We start from the raw sequence: 19,734 nt of genomic DNA on the forward strand, positions 1-19,734 counted from the left end.
TTCTTGGTCAACTCTTGTAACTTCAAACTACATTTGATTAAGCAATTGGTCTGATGTAAATTTTTGAGATTTAAACATCTCATTCTCTTAATATATGCCTTCAGTCCCTGTGTTTAAATCTATGAAACCTCAAGAGCTTCCTGCCCTAACAAAAGGACATGAAGTTGAATTTTTAAATGAAATAATAAACTATAGCATGAAGATGTTTTAGAGCCGTCTTTTAATAATGGGTATCAGTTTTAGAATTTAGGTTGAAAATGATTCACATTGAAATAAAATCCAAAGGCGCTTCCAATATCATTTATAAGTAGTTATACATCATTTCTACATTATACATTAGCATTTATACATCAAAAATATTTCCATGAAAATTGATTCAAGGTAATTCCTTCTGCATAGCTATTGGGTATGGAGCTCACATGTGGGGATTACAGCACGCACAGAGGTGGAGGCAATAGCGTCGTAAGTTCAAGGCCAACGTGGTCTGCAAATTAAGACCCTGTATCAAGAAAGAAAAAGGGTGAACTGTGTTGTGAATGAGAGCCCAGTCTGTCCTAGCCTATCCTATTCAATCAATAGACTCTAGCGGTGTCCCCCTGCTGGTCAGTAGTGAAAGTGTAAAGGAAATCATGCAAAATTCTTGTCATTTTTACCTACTTAGGAAAAATACCTGATGATTTTTAAATGAGGAATCAGTAAATCTTTTTCTTAAAATACTGAAAGAGTCGACACGGGTATTAGGAGTTGTTCATTAGCTTAGATTATTACTTCCTTCTTCATATGGCAGAAAACCTGTCCAAGGGAACCATATTTTTGAACTTCTGTTTGGAATCAATATTAGCAATTAGCAAATCAATTAGCAAACTGGTCCATGACCAGTTTATATTGTTTTTCTTTACTGGGCAGGTGTGTGTGTTATGGTACTGAGGCATGACCCCAGGACATTGTTCATGGTAGACAATTGCTCTGCAACTAAACAACATGGCCAACCTTTTAAAAAATTTTATTATGTATTTATTATATTTATTGGCCATGCCACCCTGAATGTGCTGGACCTCATCTGATCTTGGAAGCTATGAGGGTTAGGCCTGGTTAGTACTTGAATCAGAGGCCAGTCTTTTTTTTTTTTTTAACTTTTATTTTGTATTTTGAGACAAGGTCTCACTAAGTTGCTCAGGCTGGCTTTGAACTTAAGATCACCCTGCCTTAGCTCCCCAAGTACATGGGATTCCAGGGTTACACCACCAGGCTCAGTTCCCTACCTGGCTTTCTCTAGGGCCTGTAAGCTCATTTTTTTAGCAAGGCAAATTTGTAATTACTTAATAGTAGTAACACTGCCTTGAGACAGTCTAAGAAATGTGAACCCTACACGAGAAGACTCCTATTCTTTTCATTTATAAGCTGATGAGACGTTAGTATTATTATACTTTAAATCTTAATGACATTTTCGAAAGCTCATTTTCTTGGTTATATAACTAACTCCAAAGCATCCTTGATTTTATCCCTCCCTGAGCCCCTCAAAGCCCAAACATTTGCTGTATGTGTATGGCCTTTTATAGGAAAACTTGCATTTAGAAGGTACAAATGTTAACGGGTAAGGCTTAAAAGAAAATCAACCCAAAGCCATTGTGGCTAGAGCTGCATATGAATTCTTGCATTAATGATATATACCTATTCTTTTGCAGAAGAAACTTCCTTCCAGTAAGTATTCTTTCTTAATGCTTACTTTTTCTTCCTGTCTTTTAGTTTTTAACCATCTGTTAAATGGCAAAAGTAGTTTATTTGTCTAGAGTAACCCTGTGAGAAGCTAATTAGCTTCATCAAGAAAAACATACTTCTGCTGTCTGGGGCCTACCTGTCAATGACAAGAGGAGACATATGGTCTCTAACTGTGAGGACATTTCAGTAGTACAACTTTAAAAACACATTGCTATGTATCACTAACTAAACTAAGTTTTCAAATGAGCTTTCACGTAGCAACTGTCACACTTAACTGAAATGTAATCAGTTTCGTGCCCTACACTGCTCTAGGCGCAGCCACCATATTAGTTTAAAAGGTGAGGCAAACACCCACAAAATCTGTATTGGAAATCAGTATCAAAATTAGCATCATTGTGGAGCTTCCATTGCACCAACTAAGCAGAAAATGACTAAACCTGTACAGTGTGCTACTCCAGAGTGTGTGACAAGAACGAGGGAGAAAAGAGCAAGTAAGAAAGCATTGAATTCAAGGACGGGGAGTGGAGACTGTCATTTTAAATACAGGATCGAGAAAGGACACAGGCGATGTTTGCTGAAGACTGAGGGAGGAAGCCAGCCAAGCAGATATCCATAATGGTGTTCTTGCAGAAGGGAGAGAGGAAAACAAAACAGCTCCAGGTCAGGATGCTCAGGATATCTCATGATATGGAGATGAGCATCATGCCTAGAGCAGTATGGGAAAGAGAGGCAGGGAGCACACGGAAGTACTGGGGGTGGGGGGGAGAGGAAGGCAGACTATGTGGAGACGTTGCCCAGCAGTTCTGAGGATTTTGAGGCATTTGGGAGTCCAGGAAGGGCTGTAAGCAGCTTTAAACGTTTTAATTCTTTAATGCTTACCGTGGTTTCTCTGTTAAGAATAAACTTGAAGGGGGAAAAGGTGAAAGCAGTTAGGTCAATTACAGAATGACAGCCAGGGAGCCAAGACAAACATGGCATATGCTGTACGCTGATGTGGTGGTGTCGGAGTGCTTGACGGGTTAGTGTATAGGGGATATATTTTCAGCCACCAACTGATCCAGATTCAGGCTGGTAGGAAGAGAGTCACATGGGGTGTGGCTTCGGGGTTACAAGGAGGACATACACTCTCCTGAATGTGGAAGATTGCAGATGGCGTGGCTTTGGGAGCAAGGTCTCAGAGAAGGAGCAGAGATGTGCGGAGCACCGCAATGCTCCGAAACTTTCAATATTAGACATACTTACTAGACTGTTGAGTAGAGAGTGTCACCGATAGTATGCGTAGGAATCTAGAGTTTGGGGGATTTACTTAAGTGTGTGTTCTGCTTGAATGTATGTCTGTGTGCCCAGTGCATACGGCATCCATGGAGAATAGAAGAGGGTGTCAGACCTCCACGAGTTGGAATTACAGACCGTTGTGAGCCACTACTACATGGGCACTGGCAGCTGAACTCTGGTTCTCTGTACAATCAAGTGCTCTATATCACCAAGACATCTCTCTAACCCCTTAACCGATGATAAGAATGTTAAAGTCCTGCAGGAGACACGGATAAGGTCATCCAAGTGCCAGCTGTGCTGCCCTGGATCTCTGACTGAGCTCCCTCTCCACGTGGGCGTGGCACATCCCTTCTCACATTCCTCCTTCTTCCCGATGCCATAGCTTCTCTTAGACCCTTTGCCGACTCCTGCTGTCACCGAGCTCCTATCCCTAGATGCCAGCCTCAACCTTGGTGTCTGGATCTCACGATATTCTAGTGCAAGTACAGGACAAAGTCTAAGGTATCAGGATTAGCAAAGAGGCAAGGCCATTCAGAACAGAGCACGGGACATGTAGCCACTACCCAATCCCACCCCAGTCCCAGCCAATTGTGAGCATTTACTTTTTATTAAGATGCGAAGTGATTGAGGGTTTTGAGCAGAGTGATCTATGATCTTAAACGAACAGCGAGGAAGATTTACACTCTCTTAATTTGAGCCTCTGTCAAATCAGGCAGGAATCTTTAGAATCCAGGAAGGAGCAGTTTATCGCCTTACACCTTATGTCCATTCATAATATGTATAGTTTTCAAATTCATTGAGCTTCTACTAGAAACCTGTTCAACACACAAGACTTTCCGTGGACAAATGAAATCTCAGGTGATAATAATCCAGATGCTTAAAAATACTTAATGTTAATATATTAGGTTGAAAATAAGTCTCTTGTGTGTGTATTCTGCAAAATAATAATAATAATAATAAAATAAAGACAAAATTACCTTGTTAGCCTTAGACTACATTCTGCTGCTAGGGTTTGACATAAACCTGTCCGTTGTTGCATGGCTTGCCTGGATACTGTCTGTAAGTGTCTGGCATCCAGTTTGGGCTGCTGGGTTTTCTTCCTGCTTGGCTGGGATAGTCCTGCTGGATGAGGATGGGCACCAGGATTGGAAGGGGTAATGTAGTAATTCCGTCTTTATGTTCTACAAACAGGAAGGGCAGTCCTGCATCTAAAGTCACTACGATGAGCGAAAATGTGAGTACTATTGAAGCATGTTTATTGAATAGGACATTTGGGGACTGTGGCAGGAAAGTGAAGCAAGTATGTGGATACTGTGACCTCGTTTTTAATACACTTTAGACTGGTGTCTGCTACTGGTACATTAAAAGACCTAGGTAAATGTTGGCCTCTTTTCTGTCTGGGTTGACACGATGAGGACGTGTGGCATCTGCAGAGCAATTACTGGACGTGACTTTTATCATATCGTTTCTGTTGAGGGTGTTAGGCTCTAAACACACCTCCCTAATGTGACAGTCTGTCATTCTCAGCCATTGTTGCTAGATGAGGAAACTGAGACCATGTGCTCACAGGCTAACCCTGGCTGGCAAAGGTGGAGACCAGCCTGACCAGTGTATGGCTCCCAGCATGCCCTGTTATAGAACTTGCCCTTGGTTTCCAAGAGCTTGGAAATGTTAGGGATATAAAATATCATCTGTAACTGCTGATAGGGAGCATTTCAAAACCTTTAAAAGGACATTACCATCTAGTTGAGATTACTCAGGAACCATCATTTGGACCAGCTGGACTACTTTTTGGTAATTTAATAGAGGTGGGACATCCAACATTCTCACAGGCTTAAACACTTTCTCAAGGAAGGAGGACTCCCAGAACGCCTTAGTTCTTCAGGCAAGGGATTCTCAGACAGACGTCATAGAGCAGACCTCAGGTGCCGGCACTTTAAACATTTAAGTTTAAACATTCTCAAACATTTAAACATTCTCAAAGACACTAGTATTTCACACCCACACACTGCTCTTTAACCTCCTGCCTCATAAGTTATTTTAAAAGTTACCTACTTTAGGATCTATGACTAAAGTTACTGATTTTGTAGTTGACTACGCAGAGCACGCTCTTTAATTAGGGGACAAATATCACATCTTCTACAATTTACAGAGAAAGCCTTAACGACTGGAATAAAATAATTCTATCAAACAATAAAAGGGACTTTGTCTCTGAATTAAAAACTGTTTCTTTTTCCTTCTTAGTTGCCCTCACCAGCTGCACACACATCTCTAGTTCAGCTTTGCTCTGCGGTAGGTAGGTGTGAGTAAACCCCAGCTCACAGTGTTGGCCACACTGCTTCGGTAGGTAGGTGTGAGTAAACCCCAGCTCACAGTGTTGGCCACACTGCTGTGAGGTCCTGAGCACGTATTATCAGTGAGCAGCAGTAGTGCCCTAGCTCCAAACAAGCCAAATTCCCCTGGCTCTAACTTCAATCCAAGTTCTTTATTCTCAGCAAAGTTCAAGTCTCTTGGCTTCTAGCATTTACTTAACTATCCATAAAATTAGATTTACTTAGATACATACTGCAACTTGACTGTCCATAAAATTAGATTTACTTAGATACATACGGACTGTAATTTGAAGAATCTCAGTTCAATATTCATCAGATTTATATGAATGTATTTAAATATCAGATAGCATGTCGTTTTTAAACTTACTTTTCTTTTTTTTTCTAGGATTTCAAGCACACAAAATCCTTTATAATTTAAAAGAATTCCAGTTTTGAGCTGCACCAAAACCAGTTGTCACATGTTATTAAAATATTGTAAAACTCTGTGTCTTACACTTGCAAAGTGATGAAGAAATATGAAAGTGGGAGTTCATCAGAAGTTTTATGATCTCTAACTCACAAGAAATATTTTAAGCAAAATGTTCTTGCCATCACTAAATTACAACCTGGCATCTTGTGTCTGACCTAAAGTGAAATGTCTGGTAATATTCTGAGTTTTTGAAGTGCAAATGAATGTCAGTTTGGAGTTGACTATATCACACTGACTGTAAGGCTAATCCAAGAAGCAAGAATATACTCCATGTGTTCTCTCCATGCAAGAATGGCTTATGTGTTCAGGAAATACTCTAACGAATGGAAACCCTGTTCACAAAATTCCTACCAGAATCCTCTTCTTACCTCTAAATAACTTGGGTTCCATTGTCCTGTGTCTCTATATCCCAGGGCTGGGTCTTACGTCTAAGGATTTGCACTTTATATTTTCTTTCACTTCTCAGAACCAAAAGCAGCATGAAGGGAGCTGCTACTGCCATTTCCTTGGAGGCTTTTGGAGAGGCTCAGCGACCTGGACATTAGAATGCATTACTAGAGCCTACACAACTCCACAGACACCCTTTTTGTGCTTGAGTGGTGACCTGTTATCTGTCTCTAAAAGCAATTCTGAACTGGGCTAGTTCCTCCCCGGTGAAGATGAAGGGTTCCCAGTCAGCTTATGATGGAACAGGGGCACAGGGGAGAGAAGCATTTGCCCCATAAGGCAAAGGTAGATGAACAAGCTCATTTTGACTCTTGATCCAGCAAAGGCACAGGAGAAACCATAGCTGAAATGAGATGGGTCTAATGTCTTCTGAACTGGTTATCCACAAAGGCCACCAACCAGCTAGTGTCAGAATTGGAAATTCCCAGGGCTCAGCAGGAAACCCAGTCCTGTTGGGGACTACTTTACCCATATTAAAACAAACAAACAAACAAACAAACAAACATAAACGCAACCTGGGATGTCTAGTTCTGGGTAAATAAGCATGAAAGGTCATTTACTCCCTCTATCAGCTTTGAACATGGTCAAGTTGGCTTTGCACCCAAAAGGCAAGGCAGATTCTCAGGATTTGCAAACAGGGCAAGTGGTCAGAGAGTGCCTGGTATTGATCTGGTCACAGGGGCGATGCCCACTGCCATAATCTTCCCCTTTAACTTTGTGGCCTTGAGTCCTTCCTAACCAGTAGACACCTTTCCAAAGGGCTGACTTGTGTAAAATGGCTCAGCCCTCAAGCTCAGATTCACACTTGAGCTAGCAAGCTACAAGGAACGAGACAGTACATAATTCAACCCACATGGTTCTTGTTACAACCACTTAATGTAGAGTACAGGTAAGTGTGCCCACAGATCCAAGCTCCTTGCCCCTGGTAGCCAACAAACACCTGTGGTGTATAAGAAATCAGGGTAAATGTTGCCTAGGCTGGGACTATGAGCTCTGCTTTGATAGGAGGACTGCTATCCTTCTGCAGTGCCAAGCAGACAGCTCTCAAGGATGCCTCTTCAGGCCCACATGCCTCTTCAGGCCCACATAGCATCACAAGGCCCCTGCATCAATTTAAACGACACAATCCACCCCATGAGAGGACAGTTACGTAGTGCCTTACCTTCACTAACACATGAGAAGCTTCCTTGTAAGACACTGAAGCCTAAAGGTTCACTTTATGCGGTGCGAACATCTAACAAAGTCTGTGCCAAACACCTATTATACATTCTTAGCTAAGCTACTGTATACAGCCATGCAGAAATCATTGTATTAAGAATGCTTTCTTCTACACAAAGGACCTAACTGCACACTAATCTTCTAGTTATTAAGTCTATCCGGGAGTCACTGCCATGAAGACCTGTCTGTCTGCTGTTTTCTGTGACTTGAACTCTAACAATGTGTCAAAATCTAATTGTAGTGTCTAGATGTTGATTTTATTTTTCCCGCAGTCAAAGTGCAGTAAGGGTCTAGAAACTATGTGAGCGAGTTTTGTTTTGGTACTGTTGCTGTTGTAACTAGATCCAGCTCATTTTTGGTCGGGATAGGGGTTAACTCACTCAAGCACTAAGGCTGCATGTTTGTTTTCCAATACAACTTTACAAAGAACTTCCTTCACTCTACAACTCACTTTGTTTGATTAAAGTTCACGCTACAAAAATAGCTATGCACAGCTCAACGTTTTAGTCTCATTCACCGGAGGGGGAAGTCACTCACCTATTGTTCAATAACCCAGGAAACTCCTCCCTCCCTTCCACCTGCTGCTGTGAGGCAGCTCTAGCAGTTTAAAATCAAGTTTCACTTGTCTCTACGCTTGGATCCCGGCCAACTTCTAAAGTCAGAGAACACAGAGGGTAAACTACTTACTGGCTGTTTTGTGTATGGCAGAGGTGGGGTTGAGGGAGTGCCAAATCTCCCTCCTCTTCCAAGACCTTGTGAAGAAGAGCCTGCGGTGACCGCTTGCTTTGCAGTGCTGTGTTACTGGAGGAGCTGAACACAGCCACCAGATCCACAGCTCACACTTTCTTCACCCACCCCCATCCACCATGGTCCCCAAACCTATCTTTGTCAAACTTTAGCATTTAAAAAGAAAGATGCAACAGAATTTTATACACAACCAACCCAGGACCCACTTTTTGTTTGTTGCCTTATTCAGCAAACTGAACTATGTTTGTCTTTACAATTTATTCTGCCCTTTTGTATACATTTGTACTACTTCCCCATCCATTAGTCCTCATCACAAGCTATGGAAATTCTATTTACTCCTGAAAGAGCAAATTCAACTCTCTGTGGGACTTCTCCCATTTTCCAGCTGTGAGTTTTGTCTCTGAATTCTGATGGCATCTGATTCTTTTGTGATATTTATTGACTTCTGTGTTACAGTACCGGTAGGTATGTATATGTCTGACATCTCTACCAACCTGAAACCCTGAGAAAAGACCCATGTTGTACAGGTCTTCATAAACCCTAAGGTATTTAAGAGTATCTGAAAATGGTCAATACCTGTGAAACACAAAGATATTAAATATAAACATCTACTTAGGAATTAATAAAACATTGTATTCTGATACAACTCATTTATGGTCTATGAATTATTACTACATGAACTAAGGATAGACAAAAATTATTTTCCCTTTTAGCAATTAGTTGTCCATTTCCACACAATTCATTTTTATGCATGGGTGGTTTACCTCCATGTGTTTGTACTACATGCGAACCTGGTACCCCTAGACATCAGGAGAGGAACTCAGACTCCCTGGAAATGGAGCCCCAGATGGTTGTAAGCTGCCGTCTAAGTGCTGGAAGCAAACTCAAGTCCTCTGGAAGAGCAGATTGCTAACCATGAAGGCATCTCTCCAGCCTTATCCACACAATTCTTAAATATTTTTCATCTCTTGTTTCTTGTTCAGTTAAGATTTGGAACATTTTAGCTGTAATAACTGGTAAAGAAATTTATGGTGAACTATCATTGGTTGGTTTTATTTTACTTCCTCAAATTTGAAGAAATAAAAACAAACAAAAAAACATACTATGCTTTTTTACTTTCTGAAAAAAGTGCCTTAGAATAATGAGCAGTGTGTTGGCAAAGGCCGCATTGAAGACTAAAGGTACTTTTTACTATCTTTTTCATGATCAATTTTCTACTTTTAATGTGGCATCTAGAAATGCTCTTAAAGACTCACAAAAATTTAACATGTTCCCGTGATATTTGACTACTGCTGCTCAATTTCTGTTGTTTTGAAACAGAGCCTCAATATGTAACCCAGGCTGGCCTTGAACACTCAATCCTCCTGTCGTCATTTGCTTTGATTACAGGAACATGATTTTATCTCAATTTATTCATTTTTTAAAAAAATTATTTATTTATTATATGTAAGTACACTGTAGTTGTCTTCAGACACACCAGAAGAGGGCATCAGATCTTGTTACAGATGGTTGTGAGCCACCATGTGGTTGCTGGGATTTGAACTTGGGACCTTTGGAAGAGCAGCCATTGCGCCAGCCCCAATTTATTCATTTTTAAACCGACTTTTCCTTCCAAAAAATACTCATTGAAATGAATTCAAACCTTTGAATCGCCTGAAGTAACTGAAGATCCAAAATATCTTTCTAGATTTCAGGATAATATATAGCAAAGAAATAAGCTGTAGTCCTGACGACTGGCTTATGTAACAGTGTTAGCAGGACTGTTCTGCTGCTCAGCGACTGAAGTATTGCACTTTCTACAAAAAAGGATGACGGAACTGGGTATGAATACCCCTTTGTTACTTAAAGACAGTGCTACCTTCTAGTCTCCAACTCCTGCATTCCATGATGGCTTAAGTGTTTATAGCTCTATTAGTGATGAGAAGATCTGAGGAGACATAAAAATCAGACTGAGAATAACTTGGTTAGAGACCTCACATGTATGAGGATTCTTAGTCTCCAATTTGCCCTCAAGGTGGCTAACGGTTTAATAAACACAGACATTTTCCCTTTAGAAGTCTTCCTTGAGTGCCACCTACAGTTGCTGAACCTTGATGTAAAAGCCCATACTTTACCACATCCCTAGGAAATAACTGTTGGCTCTTTTCTGGCTGGGCAAAAGATCATTTTCTATAGTACATCTTTCAAGGCCTTTGGTTCCAGGCCACCATCTCTCCTGAATCCATACATCTATATATACCCCACAGGCAAAAATGAAGGGTAACAGTTTGAGCTGACAGTGGTTAAGACAACAGATATTCTGTACATATTAAGTTACAGATTTCCTAAGACAGCCATGGAAAGGATGTAAAAACCACTCCTTCAAGAAGACAAATATAAGATCTTTCCAGCACACACTCGCTCCCTTAGGTGATAAGCTCCACTATGAAAGAGGACAGCACTGCACGCGGGAAGAGTCTAGCTAGGGAGAGGGCAATTTTATCCAATTACTCAACATCTCCAGCTGGTTCATTCTACCAGAATCAAAGGATTTAGAAACAAAGGAGACAGAGCACTGCCTCTCACCAAAGAATTTAAAGGACATTTGATAACTGTGAAATGAATGTTTATTTGAATTTTTTGATTAGTTGTACAACTAATTCATGACAAATTACCACATGGATTTTGTATGTTCCTCAGGACTGGGGTTTGTCGATGACTTCAAATTTGGGATCTAAAAAGAGGGAAACATTTCAGGCTTAGTCATACTGCAATAACAAGATTAGGTACCATGCTGAAATTTGTCAGTTTTAAGATTTTTTAAAAAAATCTGTTTTTAAACATGTGCAGAGAAACACAAGAGGTGATAAACTTTCAACACCTTCTGTAATTGGGGCTCCCTATTAATCTGCTACACACACGTGCTGCATAATTAGACCAATCAAGTGAGAGAGGTCTCATAATTCACGAACATTGATCCACGTGCTCTCTCTCCCTGCTATAGGAACCTCACATGCAATTGTCATTAACTTCCAAACACCCCAAAACCTCTCTAGGATGAGTGACAGCATATCATTAACAGGAGCATAGTCCCAGCTCTAGAGAAAAACGGACATATTCTCCACCACAATAATCCCCAAATTTCGTTTGCGACAAAACTTACCATCAAATTTGAAGGTAGGAAATGTATCCATCTCTCCTTTACCATACATTTGTTTAAGCTTATAAAGCTCTCTGTCCAGATCTTGCTGATACTCTGGGCCAATATCAACAGGTCCTCCAGATGCCCTGGTGTATAATTGAACAAAGAAAACTAATTTATGCACAAGTTAAAATGAAACCAACTAACCAAAAAACCCTAAAACTACTCTTTATCATCAAGTCTTAATAAGGTACACAGGTAAGGAAAAAGAAAAGGTTAGAAAAATGACTATTCTCTCTGCATCTCAGTTCAAATTATTTTAGAACAGGGTTTCTGAGAGGAGGTACTTCAAGGAAGTCTCTAAGCCTCACGGTTTGTTAGCATCAAAGACACTTACTAAGCAGATTTTTCTCAGGATCTGAGTTGCAGTATATGGAAAATGATGCAGTCCAGATTTAAAAAGGAAAGGAAAGGAAAGGAAAGGGAAGGAAAGGAAAGGAAAGGAAAGGAAAGGAAAGGAAAGACAAGGTGCAAACCAATAAGACAAATATTCCCCACCAAAACCCACTGGAGGCCTAGAATGTTAAGCTGGGGGTGGGGCTGTTAAATAATAAATGATCAAGGGGCTGGAGACAGAGATGGCTCAATGACTCGGAACACTTAGTGCACTTGCACAGGACTCAGGCTCTGCTCCCATTACCCACACAGTGTGCTCACAACTCTCCATGAACACCACTTCCAGGGGAACCGAACACTTTCCTGACCTTCAGAGCTACTAGGCATACATGTGGTATGCTGACATGCACACACACAGAGGCCAAACATACACATTAAATATGAGGTAACAAGAGTTAATTATTACGAGTACATGGTTTCTGAAGCTGTGTATTGAATACATGTGTGAACACCAGAGGTCCACGAGGATATCCACTGACTTTATCTTTTCCTACCTCTCCACCTCACTTTCAGAGACATTGCTTCCTACTGAACTTGAGCCCATGAACTGGCTGACCTGGCTGGCCAGAAAGACCTCAGGGATAAATGAATGTCAGATTAGGCAAATGCTGCTGTGGCTACTGCATCTGGCTTTTACATTGGTACTGGGGAGCCAAGCGCTGGTCTCTCTTACGTAGCAAGCACTTTACCAACTGAACTGTCATCCAGGTCCTCACGCCTCTGATGCCTGCCTGGTTAGCTGCCTTCATCTGGCATTGACACTTCATTCCACTGCCATTTGTCTTAGTTAGGGTTACTACTGTTACGATGAAACTCCATGAGCACAGCAGTGTGGGGAGGAAAGGGTTGATTTTGCTTTAAGCTTCCATACATCGTTCATCATCAGAGAAAGTGAGACCAGGGACTCGGGCAGCTGGGAAGCTGGGGGCAGGAGCTGAGGAAGAGGACATGGAAGGGCGCTGTTACTGTCTTACTAAAAAGGCTGCCTCAGACTGCTTTCTCACAGACTGCTTGACTTTCAGTCCAGGGCAGTCCCCACAGTGGTCTGGGCCCTTCTACATCAATCACCGATCTAGAAAATGCCCCACAAGCTTGCCTATTGTCTTTGTTTATGGACACATTTTCTCAGCTGAGGCTACCTCCTCTCTGATGACTCAAACCTGACCTCAGGTGTCAGGCTGACATAAAACACCAGCATAACATTTTGTTGTTGTTGTTCTTTGTTTTTTTGGAGACAGGGTTTCTCTGTGTAGCCCTGGCTGTCCTGGAACTCACTCTGTAGACCAGGCTGGCCTCGAACTCAGAAATCCACCTGCCTCTGCCTCCCGAGTACTGGGATTAAAGGCGTGAGTCACCACGCCCGGCACCAGCGTAACATTTTAACTCAGTGTCATCATCTACAGAGTTAATACTTAAGACTGGGCAGACTCCGCCTGTATCCTATACCTCAGGGACCAAAAGTGTGTAATCCTCCAAACAAATTTTGTGCTTTCTAGCTTTGATACCTTACGTGACATCATTTTTCTACCCTAAAAGATATAGCCCTTCTACTCCCATTTACCTGTCCAGTCTTTAAAACAACTATTTTTAACCTGGTAGAGTCTCCTAGGGGTGTCTTCCAAAGGTGATTGAAAACAAGCAAAATCATTAGTAAACTTCCTTCCTTCCTTTAACACTGGGGAGATGATTTATAGCTGCCCAAGAGACACTCAAAAGGGCAGTGAGCCAAGCACTGCCCTCAAAGCCCTAATATGAACTTCCTGAAACACCTTTCACGTTGTCTGGATCCAGTTAGGAATATTTATTCCTTCCAACCCTCCAAACACTCACCCTGCACCTCACAAATTACCTTATATTTACTTGTTTATAAGCTTCCTACTTCTATCAGATTTTTAAGAATCTGAACAATATGGCCCATATCAGTAAACCATGTTCTCTGTAAATGACAGATGACCAAACAAAAGAACTATAAACGGCTGTGTATTATTTTCCAAAGATTTCGGGGTTAAATGAAATGATAGCTATACTGGACATTCATCTCAAATATGTAGCTTGTACTCTTGTTTTCCCAAGTTTTACTTCATGCTACTTTGAGTCTTTTGCTAGATCACCATGGAAACAGTCTTAAAGAGAAAAATGCTGTTATACATATGCTTCAAATCACATCCCAGAAGGGCTGAAAACCAGGTGAAATCCTGATTGTATGCCTTGCCCAATCATTCTTAAAGTAATCAGTGTCTAAGGTACTTAATTTTCCTAAATAGTTGTTAAATGACTTCAAGATCCTGCATAGTTCTGTGACTTATTTCATTGTAGTGACGTAATTGTGCCTCTACTTTAATGACAACAGACTTACTGGAATTGACTCCTGGAGCCCTTATAAAGAAAACACAGTTAGGACTTACATCCTGAAGTTTACATGCTCTGAACATTTATATTCAAAATGGGCTTCGCCATCTACCCACTTACTGTCGCTTTGATTTGTACTCTCTTATCTTGTCCACGAAGAGTTTCTGTACAGGATCAAGTTCCTTATTAAAGGCCACAGCTGTAACACCAATGTTCCTCTTCAAATGCACAGAGACTGCTGACCGAAGGACAGAGGAGAGCCTGAAGATCCTCTGCAGAACCATGGCTGAGTCTCTGTACTAGAGAAGCATTAAAAGTTAATGTGCTTTTCATACAACACCTGAAATCCATCATGTGCTGAGAACCCAATTCTATGAATCAGGTTACAGCACTAAATTACATCGGAACGCAAGCTATGTCTGGCCAGTCATGTTACCCTTGCACAATAAGGCCTTTCCTTCTTACCAAGAGGCCCTGGGACCTAGGAGTAGCTGAGAGTTCTGTTAGAGCTAAACGGCAAGAGAAAACTCCTGACTTGGGGCAGTGCCGTTCTTTTTCCCATGATCTTAGTCTCGGGTCTGAGGAAAGAGTGAGGTGAGGCTGTTTAAGAGCACTGCTTGTCACCAGCAGGAAAAGACAAACTGCCTCTACTGTGCCAGCTTCCATGACCTCTTGAAGGGACAGAGAGAGTCAAGACAGCTGTCTTAGCCAGGAGTAAGAGGCTGGAAGTTTCCACTTCACAGGCTCATAGGAAGGAAAACAGCTTTGCCTGCTAACAACGCATGATCCCAGCCACTTCACACTGGAACCAATCAACTTCCAAAAGAAACAGCAAAGAAAAACAACGTCAAGGCCAAGTGAGCCCTGCAGTAACAAAAAGATTAGATGATACAAGCTCATCCGAGTTTACTGAGGATCTAGGTCAATAGTTTAAACACCAAGCTTAAAGCCTCTCTCCTCGTCAGACCCTTGAAGCTAAACCAAATGATTTTCTAGCTCAAAGCAGTGATAGATACACTAAAGGAGAGGATAATTCTTGTTGAGATCTGAGTAAAATAGGAATTTAAAGATCAAAATCAAATGTATTCCAAATTACAAAAAAATATATCCAAGCAGGAGGTCCAAAAGGAAGAGAGAGAGAGGCTGAAACTTAGATGAAAAAATGTCTTCCCATCTAGACTTAGCTTATAAAATGGAAGGGTTCCCCAAACTCTAGTGAGCTATCAACAGGAGAGCCATAGTGCAATGAACAGCTTCGGACCATTTCATGAGACAGTAAGTGTACCCTGGAAATAAGACGACCCTCTCCCACCGCACTTCTATGATATCCGCTGTGCTACAGTGCTTACGGGGTCTTACAGGCAAAGCTTCTCAGGAGGGCCGTGATAAAGGCCACACAACCCCTGAGGAAATCCTGCCACCATGCTTCCCAGGCTCCCACCAGCTAGCTATCTGCTGCCGACGCCTTACTTCTACTAGATGAGAGAGAACCATGGTAGTGAGCATACGGCTACTACTTCACATTATAGAGAAAGTATGGACAAGAATTTAAAAATCTTTACGTTAATTTGACAGTTATTTCTCTTGAATTTAGTAACATCACCAATTACAAAAATGGTGGTGGAGGGGTAGTGTTGTTTTGTTCCGTTTTGATTTTAAAGCCAGGACTGGCATCAAGCTTATGAGGCTGGCACTGGGGAGGCAGGCAAAGGCCAACCTTCTGGAGCTCACTTGGCAACCTGGTCTTTTTGGCAAGATCCTGGATACGGACCGATTATGTCTCAAAAAGCAATGTGCACAACCTGAAGATAAACAGCGGAGGCTGATCCTGGCCATTGGAGAAACACAGGCAGAAGTGTCCACATACATATGCACACATAGATACATAGATGGATAGATGGATGGATGGACAGATGGATGGATGGACTGACAGAAATGCACAGAGGGTTTTGAGTGGTACCACTAATAGTTCAAGAATCGTTAACTATATGGCAGCTGATTGGCATAATGGTTATTAAACATATGTGAAGGGAGAGAGTGTATAATTTTCGCTACAAGGGCACAATTCCTGTCTGAAGATAATTTTGGCTGTCCTGAATAAGTTGAATGAAGGTGGCCTATAGTGGGTAAAGTTCGGGCACACTGCTATACTCCCTACAACATGAAAGATAGCAATCTTCCCTATTCTCATTTTGAAGAGTTATCTAAAGTGTCAATAGTACCAACTTCAACAAACCTGGTATAACATTTAGTACTGCTGAAAAAAAAATCAAATAAGCACGAGTTTTCATTCACCGATCCCGATAAAAATAAAACATTTGAGGAAATCAATGCCATTCATACTCTACCAGAGAATTATACAGGCGAAAGAGCTACAGGCAAGTAGACAAGACTTTATAATAAGAACACCACACTTGATTCATCCTGGAAATCTAGGAACACACTTAAGACATAATTAGTAAGGTATCAAGAATTCTTTAGCCCTAAAAATACTGTAAAATACTTCCATATTGTCCACTTAGGAAATACTCTCTAAGTGTTAGGGGAAGGTGCTTCTTTCAGTCTTGCTTATAGGTGATTAAAAAAAATATGTCTAAAGAAGGTTGTTTACCTAACATTCCACAGTCAACCTGCTCCCAATCTAACTGCCAAGACGGTCATTTCTTCTACAAGACAGGGAAAATACATTTTCACTTTCAATAACGCACCATCCCAAACAATGATTTCCAATCCCCACGTCTAATTTAGCGTACTCTCTGAACCCCAAACATACATGTATACTCACCTCCTAAGTCCTACTCAATCGTTCTAACAGTGACCACATTCTCTCTTACCAAAACTACTTGTTGTTTCTCCTTCACTGCCTTTCACTTTTTCAGATTAAATAGAGAATGCGATCTGTTCATGATCACACGGAAGACAAATGGCATCCTAAGTGTAGAACACCATTTGGGACAAATTCCGTACTGAATTAATATCCTGCACTAGCTTGCTGCTTGTTAGAGGTCTGATAGTAACAATATTGGGGAAAGCATGGTGGGGGTGGGGGTGGGGTAATCAAAGTTCAAACCCAGAGGTGTAGCTTTGGGAAGGCGCACGGCTCTCCTATTTATAGCGGTTGACTGACCAGCCTAGCCGAAGGCTAGTCCCTTTGCTGCTCGTGAGTATCTAATCATAAAGTCAATCGACAAAGCATGACTTCTAGATTGGATATAAAACTTTTAGGATATCACCATCGCCCTTTCCTGTCTTAGGAGGCTCGATCGCCGCCTGCATTATTCACAAGCCTGTGGCGCGCCGTGACCTTGGGCTGCCCCAGGCGGGCTGCAGGCTCACCACCCCGTCTTTTCTGCTTTTCGAGTCGGCCCGCTCTGCTCCCAGGAGAGCATTCACGGTCTTATTTAGTGAGCGTAAGGCAAATCTGAATACCCAGCAGGGCCGAGGTCACCTGTGACCCCAGGCCAGGCCAGGACGGTGCCAAGGACACGGGGCTGCGCTCTACTCCCAGGGCAAAGGTGACGGGCAGCCCTCTCTCCTCGTGAAGAAACCCAGAAGCTCAGTCCCAGGAGGCCGAGCTAGCCCAGTTACCCTCCCAGTCACCTTGCACTGAGTCCCGAGCTGCCAGAGTCACCGCCGCCGCCACCGTTCTACTTCCGGCCCTGGCTCCGCCTACACACGCCTACCCGCCATCGCAAGGCACTATGGGCCGCGGCTTCAGTCGTTCGACGCTCACCGGACAGGAAGCGCCTCGAAGGGAGTCTGCGACCGGACGCCTCTAGGTGAGACAGAAGCCAAACAGGAGGAGGAAGTGGAGGGTAAGTGCTTCCGGGTCCCTCAGCTAAGACTCCGCCATCTTTCCTACACTTTAACTTCACCCCCTTTTCCCTCTTGGAGACACTGCACTGTACGCATGCGTATTCTGGCCTGTCCCCTAGTTCAAGCTCCCTTCGGAGTCAGCGTCCCGATCCTTGGGGTTGGGGAGGTGGATGTAGGGTGGGGGTACAAAGGAGCGCGTAAAAACCAAAACCAAAACAAAACAAAAAACCAAAGCGGCTGGGGGGCGTTTGTGCCTCGTGAGCCCCGTCGTCGCGGGCGTTTCGGGCCGCGCAGCCTGCTGGGAGTTGTAGTTCCAGGCCCGGGGGTGCCTGGGAGGCGGGAGAGGGGCTGGGGTTCCTTAGCGCCGATTCCACGGGAAGGGCCCCGGGACCTTACCCTGCTACTCGCGGGAGCGGCGCGGCTCGCCCGGAGAGGCGCTGTACCTGGAGCCCGCGCCGCCGCCGTTCCCAGCCGGCTGTGGAAGCGCGGGCTAGGGCCACGGGACGAATTCCGGAGCTGGTGAGTTGCGGACGCGGGCTGGCGGGGAGCGCGGGCCCGCGCGGGCGGCCTGGTTCCGGGGCTTGTCCCCCCCCGCGGCCGCCTCTGTGTTTTGTTTCCGCTGGGTCCCCGGCGCTGCGACTCCCATTTCCGTTCGTGGAGACTTGAGGGAGCCTGGTGGGGAGGGGCGGGAGAGGCTGTGCGGGAAGCCGAGGGGAGGGGCGCGGGGAGCGGCGTGGCCCGGGCCGCGTTGCGGGACGCGGCGGAGTCGCCCGTCGCACGGGCGCGGTCCAGGCTCGGCGCGCTGGCCGAGCGCACAGCCCCGGGCGCTCCCGGGTCTCTCGGGAAGATGCCAGACCTGTCTGTCACCCGAGTCAGCCATCCCCGCACTAGCAGTACCGATTGCCCTTCTGGAACTGTCCTAGAGTCGCATCGGTGCAATCGTTCTAATGCATAGGATGACTTTCTGCGTCTTTCCCGAAGATGTCAGTGAAAGTTACTGTACCTTGCCAACTTCCCCCACTCCTCCCCCCGACCTTTTTTGGGGGTTGGTGTAGTGCAGTGAACACAACGATGGAGTTTAGGGGATTCCACCCTTAGGGTCCACAGCATAGAGAATGGTGCCAGCGCATCGTTTCACGATGACAAACAGTCATTTGAAACTAAATCCTTAGGTAGGCCAGTGAGATGGTTCGACAGGTAAAGGCACTTGCTGCCGAGCCAGACTGTTCAGCCTCTGGAATCCAGATGGAAGGAGGAGAGAACTGTCTGCTCTCTGACCTCCACAAGTGCGCATGCGCACCTTATAAGTGGTGTCTGGGTACGTGTAAGTTTGTGTTGGGTGTCACTTTCTAGCCTGGCTGACCTTGAACTTGCTATGTAGATTAGACCGGCCTAGAGTTTAGAGGCCTATCTGCCTCTATTTTCTGAGCGCCGGCATTAAAGGTGTGCACTACCTTGCCTAGCAAAATAAGTGCATTTTTTAATTGGTTATTTTATTTATTTACATTTCAAATGTTGACCCCTTTCTTGGCCTCCCCACCTCAATTTTTTTAAAACAGGTAGATTGAGCTAATGACAGGACTGACTGCTGGCAAGAGGAAAACATTTATATAGATCCCCCTCACATTCTTAGGTACCCCATGCCACTAAACACTGGCCATTTTTTTAGCACTTCTTTTTTCTTTCTTTTGTATTTGTATTACTACCTGGATGCCAACTGGATTTACGTCCATTTTATCTTTGCTACAAGTACAGACGCGTAACTTGGGGATACATAGTCGTGA

At 43.4% G+C, this 19,734-nt stretch overlaps 3 protein-coding genes and 1 long non-coding RNA gene across 22 annotated transcripts in view; 2 read left to right on the forward strand and 2 right to left on the reverse strand.

Annotated features, from left to right (window-relative positions):
* Jam2 (junction adhesion molecule 2) overlaps positions 1 to 9,306 on the forward strand; it is a 52,258-nt gene extending 42,952 nt beyond the window's left edge. Inside the window, exons 8-10 of one of the 2 annotated variants that reach the window (NM_023844.5) lie at positions 1,686 to 1,701; positions 4,186 to 4,228; positions 5,713 to 9,306. In NM_023844.5, coding sequence (NP_076333.3) covers positions 1,686 to 1,701; positions 4,186 to 4,228; positions 5,713 to 5,745 — 92 coding nt within the window. In that variant the 3' untranslated portion in view covers positions 5,746 to 9,306. The remainder of the gene's footprint in view (positions 1 to 1,685; positions 1,702 to 4,185; positions 4,229 to 5,712) is intronic. The other variant, XM_006523075.4, reaches the window with a different exon arrangement.
* Positions 204 to 5,715, reverse strand: Gm46557. Its single transcript, XR_001781961.2, has 2 exons — positions 3,972 to 5,715; positions 204 to 499 (listed from the first exon to the last, which is right to left on the reverse strand). It is a non-coding gene; the product is annotated as a predicted gene, 46557 (long non-coding RNA).
* Positions 9,307 to 10,796: 1,490 nt separating the features above from the next.
* Atp5j (ATP synthase, H+ transporting, mitochondrial F0 complex, subunit F) lies at positions 10,797 to 18,783 on the reverse strand. 11 transcript variants are annotated; one of them, NM_001302213.1, is made up of 6 exons: positions 18,347 to 18,551; positions 17,735 to 17,909; positions 16,746 to 16,800; positions 14,255 to 14,433; positions 11,351 to 11,475; positions 10,797 to 10,921 (listed from the first exon to the last, which is right to left on the reverse strand). In NM_001302213.1, exons 4-6 carry the CDS (start codon positions 14,416 to 14,418, stop codon positions 10,884 to 10,886), a joined length of 327 nt encoding a protein of 108 aa, NP_001289142.1. In that variant the 5' UTR covers positions 14,419 to 14,433; positions 16,746 to 16,800; positions 17,735 to 17,909; positions 18,347 to 18,551; the 3' UTR covers positions 10,797 to 10,883. The 11 variants fall into 11 exon arrangements, with proteins under 11 accessions (NP_001289142.1, XP_011244394.1, XP_030104796.1 ...); XM_011246092.3 differs by lacking the exon at positions 16,746 to 16,800 and having other exon boundaries at positions 17,868 to 17,909; positions 18,347 to 18,783; XM_030248936.1 differs by lacking the exon at positions 16,746 to 16,800 and having other exon boundaries at positions 14,255 to 14,428; positions 18,347 to 18,633.
* Positions 17,817 to 19,734, forward strand: part of Gabpa (GA repeat binding protein, alpha) — a 28,893-nt gene continuing 26,975 nt past the window's right edge. For 2 of the 8 annotated variants that reach the window (XR_876129.3, XM_006522905.4), the window contains exon 1: positions 17,990 to 18,469. The gene's annotated coding sequence lies outside the window, so the exon portion shown is untranslated. Of the gene's footprint in view, positions 17,950 to 17,988; positions 18,470 to 19,734 lie in introns of those variants that run through there. The other 6 variants (XM_006522907.3, XM_030248977.1, XM_006522906.2 and 3 more) reach the window with 6 other exon arrangements.

The sequence above is a fragment of the Mus musculus genome, chromosome 16 (assembly GCF_000001635.26).
Source record: "Mus musculus strain C57BL/6J chromosome 16, GRCm38.p6 C57BL/6J".
Lineage (NCBI taxonomy): Eukaryota > Metazoa > Chordata > Mammalia > Rodentia > Muridae > Mus > Mus musculus.

Excerpts from the sequence above, each read along its gene's own strand:
- Atp5j (XM_011246092.3), bottom strand. The coding sequence starts at position 14,418 with ATGGTTCTGCAGAGGATCTTCAGGCTCTCCTCTGTCCTTCGGTCAGCA. Across the intron at positions 11,476-14,254 it reads GAGTACAAATCAAAGCGACA|GGCATCTGGAGGACCTGTTG; the intron begins GTAAGTGGGTAG and ends ATTATACACCAG. Across the intron at positions 10,922-11,350 it reads TCCTACCTTCAAATTTGATG|ATCCCAAATTTGAAGTCATC; the intron begins GTAAGTTTTGTC and ends CCCTCTTTTTAG.